A 7,593-nucleotide genomic window follows, 5' to 3' on the forward strand; every position below is an offset into this window, starting at 1 on the left:
GGACTTTCTTCATCAGGGAATTAGCTGCTAAACCAAAAGGGCCCGTCCGGAGGAAATTGGTCACACCGGCTTACCCAAGGCCACCCAGCGAATTGGTGCTGGCACCAGGACTGCAGTCCCTTAGGGTCAGTGGGGGGGGGGGGGTAGGGGAGGAGAGGGAGAAAGGAGTCCAGCATGGGGTGGGGGGTGGAAGTAGAGGAAGTGGAGAGGGCAGGGTCCCTGTCTCCAGGTCAAGGAGGAGGACACCCGGGCCCAGCTTCATGGCCTGGGTTAAAACAGGAGACTGGGGCCCAGTCTTGGGTGGGGGTGGGGGGTCAAAATCGAAGCTGTGGGAACCGGGGTGGCCTCAGGGAGGCAGCAAGGGCGCGGGGCAGCGGTGTGGGTCTGGCCTTGGGCTGGCCTCAGCATTAAGGAAGAGGGTCTGGGGGCCCAGGCTTGAGGTCAGCTGGCTGAAGCAAGACGGGGGACCCAGCCTCGGGCCAGGGGGTAACGTCATCAAAGGGATGACGGGGAATCTAGGAAGCGAGCGACTGGGGTCCAGCCTCCGGAGGCCGGCGGGAAGGGGCGGGGCGGCCGGCGGGGCGGGGCGGGGCGGGGCGACTGCGCGTCCCCTGGTGCCTGACGTCACCGCGCGGGCGTCAGCTGACTGCACGGCCGCCGCCGTCCCTGCAGCCTCTGAGACTCCAGCAGGCCGCTGTCGCCGCCGTCGCCGCCGCCGCCGCCGCCATGGCTCAGTACAAGGGCGCCGCGAGCGAGGCGGGCCGCGCCATGCACCTGATGAAGAAGCGGGAGAAGCAGCGCGAGCAGATGGAGCAGATGAAGCAACGGATTGCCGAGGTGCGGGCCCGGCCGGGGCCTCCTAGAGCACGCGCGCCGCCCGCCGCCCCGGCCCTCTGGGGCCCCGCGAGACCCTGGGCGGCGGATGCAGAGCGCAGGCGGCGAGCCGGGGCCGGCCCCTTGCTCCCGCACCTCCAGCAAAATGTAGAAACGATCTGGCGACAGTCTGCTCATCTGTAAAATGGGCCCAGGAGGCGGAGACGAGCTAGCTTGTGACAAGCTCCCAACAGGAGGGAGCCGTAGTCGTGGCTCCGTTGGTGGCATTAGGGCTCCCCTCGCGTACACAGAGCGTCCTCGCCCTGGCCCCTCGGCCCTGAGAACGAGGCCTCTGCCCTGATCCCATGGATGCCAGGGAAGTCAGGCCCCACAGGCCGTGGCGCATCCACAGGCCACTGAGGCTCATTCCAGAGCCCTTTGCACCGTGACAGAGGCAGAGTCCAGCGTCCGGGGTGCTAGCGGTTCACTAAGGGCTTTAATGAGTGGTCGGTGGCGGTGGGCTGGCAGGAAAAAGGATTCCTCTGCTTGGGCCTTTTGGGGAGACTCGTCTGCAGAGCGGGGACCCGGGGTGAGAGGGGAGAGCAGGCTACGTTGGGTACTGTGGATGCCAGGCCCAGGGAGACAGCTGTGCGCCGGGGCCTGGTGTGGCCTCGCTTCACGCTGGTGCCCAAGCCCTGCGGTCTTGGTGCGGGCTCTTCAGCCCGTGGAGTTGCATTTCTCTGCTGGCCACCTGCGTTGGAGGCCACCAGCCAGAGAACGACCTGTGTGGTACCGAGTGGGGTGGGGCTGGCCTGGAGCGAGGTCTCATGGGAAGCTGTTGGCAACATCTAGAGCCCCTTGGCCACTCTTCACTCTCTCCTGTCACCTCTCGGCTTGGGTCTCCAGACCTTCAGCTTAAAGGCTGGATATGAAAAACACCCAAGGCAGGTAGGGCCTGTGACCCCAGGGCCACTGAGGGAACTCTGGTCCCCAGCAGGAGACATGGAGGGGCCAGATCGGCACACAGGTTGCAGGGAGCCACTTCATTTGGCTCCCTCAGCACTGGAAGGGCCCTTCATAGCCCTGTGGAACCTCCCATTGATGGAGGAAAGGGGACATGTCTTTCCCAGGGTCACATTATCATGAGCCCAGCGGCAGATCTGGGGTTAGAGCCCAGCTCCCCGCTTTCCCGGTGGGGTGGTGGGGGGCCCTCACTGCTGTCCTCCCTCTGCCACAGGAGAACATAATGAAATCTAACATCGACAAGAAGTTCTCTGCGCACTACGACGCCGTGGAGGCGGAGCTCAAGTCCAGCACCGTCGGTGAGCGAAGCGCACACCCCCCCCCCCCCCCCCGGATCCAGAGCCCTGCTGCTTCCCCGCGCTGGGCCACCCACCCTTATCCTCGCCTCTCCTCACCTCGTAGGTCTCGTGACCCTGAATGACATGAAGGCCAAGCAAGAGGCGCTGGTGAAAGAGAGGGAGAAGCAGCTGGCCAAGAAAGAGCAGTCGAAGGAGCTGCAATTGTGGGTCCTGACATCTCAGCCGGCAGCCCCCCCTCCCCGCCCCGGCCCCAACGTATAGCTAGTGCTTGGGGGTGGGCCGGGCGCTTCCTGCCCCGTGAGAGTGGGCCTGCCTGTCTGCAGGCAGCTCTGGGCTAGGGAAGGGGCCTCAGGGTGGGGACGTCGCACATGGTGTGCTGTGCCTTGGTAGGAAGCTGGAGAAGCTACGAGAGAAGGAGCGCAAGAAGGAGGCCAAGCGGAAGATCTCCAGCCTGTCCTTCACTCTGGAGGAAGAGGAGGAGGCAGGTGACGAGGATGAGGAGGTGGCTGTGTATGAGGAGGAGCTGGAGAGGGAAGGTAAGGCTGGCTCTGGGAAGCCAGGCCATAGCAGAAGAAGCATATCCGTTACCCCATCTCGACGGCCTGCTCCGTCGTGGTCCTGAACCTCACACATCGGGTGGGAGAGAGAGCGGCCGTGGGGCTTGCCTCCAGGGGCAGAGTGAGTCAGGGCCTGGCGTGTGGCCGCTAGGCAGGGCTGTGGGCTCTTTGGTGCAAGACGCCGATGCTTGATCAGGAAGTCTTCAGAAGCTGCCCTTTGTAAGTGCCCATGAAGGATGGACCGAGGAGGGGAGAGGATGGCCTTGGGGCAGCCCAGCAGAACCTTCTGCGACGATGGAGACGTTCGGCTCTGTGCTGCTAGCTGGCCACTGAGCACGTGGCTTGTGTAACTGACGCCGAGTGTCCGTTGTTTGATTCATTTCAGTGTAAATTGATACAGCCACAGACATTCAGGACCTCAGTAGAGGTCTCAGCCGAGGGACCAGGGGGTGGCAGGGACAACTCGGGAAGGCTGGGGAGCAAGGATGAAACCAGCATGGGGGGCCCGTGTGCCACGTACCTGTTCTGAGCCAGCGCCGAGGCAGACAGATAGAGGCAGGGCGCCTTTCCTCTCCTTGGAGTCACATGGGTGAGCGCACGCCCTCTGAAGGGCCCGGGTCCAGCCCAGGGCGGGGAGAGCGTCTCACGGTGGGAACAGGTGAGCCGGGCCTTTAGAGCGAGGGGACTTCCACGAGCAACCAGAGGTGAGGCGTGGAGGGATGTATTGCGTCCAGAATGAGTGTGGCCGGCAGCAGAGCCAGCGGGAACGGACACAGTTGAGGACGTGGCAGGGCTTCCCTGCGGGAAGGACCTGAGGCCGGGGATGGTACCTCACGGCGTTGCCGCGGCCCCGTATGGTGGCTTCGAGAGGACCGGCTGAGGGGCGCCTGGGTGGCGCAGTCGGTTAAGCGTCCGACTTCAGCCAGGTCACGATCTCGCGGTCCGTGAGTTCGAGCCCCGCATCGGGCTCTGGGCTGATGGCTCAGAGCCTGGAGCCTGTTTCCGATTCTGTGTCTCCCTCTCTCTCTGCCCCTCCCCCGTTCATGCTCTGTCTCTCTCTGTCCCAAAAATAAATAAACGTTGAAAAAAAAAATCTTTAAAAAAAAAAGAGGACCGGCTGACGCGGTAAGGAGAGAGAGCCCAAGCCTCCTGGGTTTCCCTGTGTTCACGAGCCGCAGTCAAACATGCTGAAGAGAAACCAGTGAAGATAACTGCAGTCCCGTTTTAGTCATTTTGTTTGTTTATTTATTTATTTTGAGAGACAGAGGTAGAGAGCAGGGGAGGGGCAGAGAGGTCGGGGGAGAGAGAGAATCCCAAGCAGACTCCGCGCCGCCAGCATGGAGCCTGACACGGGGCTTGAACCCACGAACCGTGAGATCATGACCTGAGCCAAAGTCAAGTGCCGGATACTCAACCGACTGAGCCCCCTGGGCACCCCAGTGCTGTTTCGTAATATAAGTGTTGAGTAGCATTCGATACTGTGCATCGTCACGGCAGGGAGCACTGTGGTGGACGGCGCGGATCTGGGGGGAGGCCGTGAAGCTCAGTGTGTGTCACTGGGGCTTTGTGAGCACTTCCTTCCCCACAGTGGTTTTGTTTGGGGGGGCCCGGCGATGAGGCACTGGCGTGGGATTCTTCTCTGGGTGATGCTGACGTGCAGCCGGGCTCCGGAACCGTGCTCCTAGGAGCCCGTAAGACCCTTTCAGGGGGTCTGCGAGGTCAAAAACACTTCCATAAGTGCGGCAAAGCCTGCTCGGCCTTTTTCATCCTCCTTCTCTCTTGAGCGTGTGGTGTGGAGCTTTGCAGAGGCCACGTGACATGTGATGATGTCATCACTCCAACAGCTAACAGAACATGGGCTTTCCCATTTCCGGGTCTTCACTGTTTCTCAGGCTTAATTTCAAATTCGGTGACTACCCAGAGCTACGGCCCCCAGAGGCGAGAGCTCTCCGGGGTCCTCGGTAACTTGTAAGGAAGAGGGTTCGGGGTGCTGACACCAGCAAGTTGTAGTTCCTTCGTGTCTGAATTAGGGAAACTGAGTCCCAGAGTCCAAGATGTTGACGAGGCTGGCCTGAGCCGTAGCGGGGCTTCTCCTTCCCTCTTCCCCTCCGGCCCCAGTGTTAGTCGTCGTGGGACTTTGGGCTTCAGTGTCCTTATCTGGGAACAAGGAGTGCCGCACCCCTTCGGGGCCGTCGTGAGGGTTAGGTGATACATCAGGTGTGGGCCCATGATGAGCACGGCTCCCGGTGTGGAGCGGGTCCTCCGCAAGCATCCACCCTTCTGAGGATGCCCCGTCCCTCCGTACAGAGGGCCCTTTGCTCCCTCACACACCAGCACCGATGCCTGAGGTCCCCTGAGGCGCCTGAGGTCGCAGCTGATGGGATGTGAACACAGTCCCCGAACTCCTGTCCAGCTGCTGGCAGTGGAGAGTGAGGCGAAGGCCTCTTGGCAAAGGTGCTTTTTGGGTCTCCATAGTGCTGTGGACGAGACAGTGCCGGCCACTGTGACTGGGAACCCACGGTGGTGCCACGGCACTCCGGGGAGCCTCCAAGGAGGTGGTGTTTGAGCTGAGGCTGCAGAGACAGAGGGCCAGGGTGCCCTGGCAGTGGGGCCCGTCATGCAGCCGACTGCCCTGTTTCCTTTTGCTCCAGAGATCACTGCAAAGAAGAGGAAATTGGGGAAGAACCCAGATGTGGACACGAGCTTCCTGCCCGACCGAGACCGTGAGGTAAGAGTGGCCTGCTCCCTGGCTCGGGCAGGGGCTTTTTCTCAGGGAGTGGGGTCCTGCTCGCCCCCCGAACAGCCCTGGGCCCCCCTTCTTCATCCCCCTCCTCTCCCAGGAAGAGGAGAACCGGCTCCGGGAAGAGCTGCGGCAGGAGTGGGAGGCCAAGCAGGAGAAGATCAAGAGTGAGTGCCTGCCGCGTGGGGTGCTGGGGGTGGGCTGCCTCTCCTGCCGACAGTTGTCGGGGCAGAGGCCTCAGGTCCCAGGAACTTGCAGGGGGCAGGGACGTCTGCGTCTGGAGGCCAAAAGGCAATTCTGCTTTGTAGGTGAGGAGATCGAAATCACCTTCAGTTACTGGGATGGCTCCGGCCACCGGCGGACGGTCAAGGTGGGTGGTGGGGAGCACGCACAGCCCCCTCCCTGGGCCCCCCCAGGGCCCAGCCTCCCTCGGGTTCAGTGGGAAGGAGCTTTCAGTCCTGACTTCAGAATTTCACAGGCCCTTTCCTGTGGAAGGACCCCGGGGAGCCTGGAGGGGCAGGGAAAAGGGCCTGTCCCTCTTGGGGGGGTAGCCTGGGGCTCCTAGGTCCCCGGCAGGGACCTCTGGGCCACTGCCTTCTTAAGAGCTCTTCTCCAGGCTTCTGTCTTGTGTTACCAACCCCTTGCTCTTGTGGATGCTCGTTCCTGGGCCGCTCCTCCAGATGAAAAAGGGCAACACGATGCAGCAATTCCTGCAGAAGGCCCTTGAAATCCTGCGCAAAGACTTCAGCGAGCTCAGGTGCGCGTGAGCTCAGGAGCACGCACAGCACGTGTGTATGCTTGCGCATCTGGAGCGCAGGGTCCCAGGTGCCGGAGCCCCAAAGTCTGGCTGCTGCTCCTTGGGTGGGAAGGTGGCATGCTGGGCACTGTGTTCCTGAGCCAGAGGGTCAGGTTTCTTTTCCGTTCGTGTCACCGGGGACAGCTTAGGTGGGGGTATCTGTTTTGGTTCTTTAGCCCCGAGGCGTAGGGTGGTGGGTGCCCATCCTGGGCCCGCCAGACCTTGCAGCCTGCCACGAAGCATTCAGGGTTGCCACCGGGACCACTGCCTCCCAGCTCCGGTGCCGGGGTTTCCTTGGGTGGCTGCTCCCGGGCGCCCACAGCCTCGTGCCTTTCTCCCTCAGGTCAGCGGGGGTGGAGCAGCTCATGTACATCAAGGAGGACCTGATCATCCCCCACGTGAGGCCCTTCTCTTCCCTGCAGCTGGGGGCGGGGCGGCCGGGCGGGGCCGTGGACTGTGGGGTGCCTCGGGGCTTCTCGAGAGGGCACCTTGCTCCAGCCTGGCCCTCTCGCTCGGGCCGGCGGGTGGGCTGCGGGGGGGTTGGGGGGGGTGGGGGTGGCTCGTCAACCACGGCTCTCTTGCCTTCGCAGCACCACAGCTTCTATGACTTCATTGTCACCAAGGCCCGAGGGAAGAGTGGTAAGTGTCCCCGGCCCGGCCCCCTGCCTTTGAGTTCTCTCCTGTGTGGCAGGGTGGCAGCGTGACCCTGACCTTGGGATGGCTGCTGCTTCCCTGCAGGGCCACTCTTTAATTTCGACGTTCACGATGACGTGCGGCTGCTCAGTGACGCGACCGTGGAGAAGGATGAGGTGTGGAGGGGGAGGAAGAGCGGAGGGACGGGGTGCCCGCCCTCCCCCCCAGTAGCCTTGAACGGCCCTTCTCCCCGCCTCAGTCACACGCGGGCAAGGTGGTGCTGCGGAGCTGGTACGAAAAGAACAAGCACATCTTCCCTGCCAGCCGCTGGGAGCCCTACGACCCCGAGAAAAAGTGGGACAAGTACACGGTGAGCGGCACCGGGCCGGGAAGGCTGGGCGGGGGTCGGGCTGTGCGGGCCATTAGAGGATGGAAGGCCAAGGCCTTCCGGCCCCTGCTCCGCTCCACCTCCCTCTTCTGTGCTCTTGTGCTCACACCAGATCCGGTGAATGTCGCCGCGCCTCCGACCCCCTCTGCCCCCTTCCCGGGGCCTCCGGACTCCGGGCGCTGCCCCCCACTGTCCCGGCCCTGACGTGAAGGGCCGGCTGGCCCCTGCCCCTGCCGTCGTCATTTACTGCCTTTTTCTTTTACGGTAAATAAACACGTGTCCGAGTCGGAACACCTCCGTTGTGTTTTGTTTTAAACATTTTCTGAAGGAAAATTCACCATTTT

At 62.6% G+C, this 7,593-nt stretch overlaps 1 protein-coding gene across 1 annotated transcript; it reads left to right on the forward strand.

Moving 5' to 3' along the window:
• The first annotated feature begins 648 nt into the window (after positions 1–648).
• FAM50A (family with sequence similarity 50 member A) lies at positions 649–7,540 on the forward strand. The gene is made up of 13 exons (XM_023249089.2): positions 649–837; positions 2,051–2,135; positions 2,239–2,338; positions 2,526–2,671; positions 5,344–5,420; positions 5,533–5,599; positions 5,741–5,802; positions 6,113–6,189; positions 6,572–6,626; positions 6,819–6,867; positions 6,967–7,037; positions 7,121–7,231; positions 7,362–7,540. Exons 1-13 carry the CDS (start codon positions 727–729, stop codon positions 7,368–7,370), a joined length of 1,020 nt encoding a protein of 339 aa, XP_023104857.1. The 5' UTR covers positions 649–726; the 3' UTR covers positions 7,371–7,540.
• Positions 7,541–7,593: the final 53 nt, after the last annotated feature.

This window comes from Felis catus, chromosome X (genome assembly GCF_018350175.1).
Source record: "Felis catus isolate Fca126 chromosome X, F.catus_Fca126_mat1.0, whole genome shotgun sequence".
Taxonomy (NCBI): Eukaryota; Metazoa; Chordata; class Mammalia; order Carnivora; family Felidae; genus Felis; species Felis catus.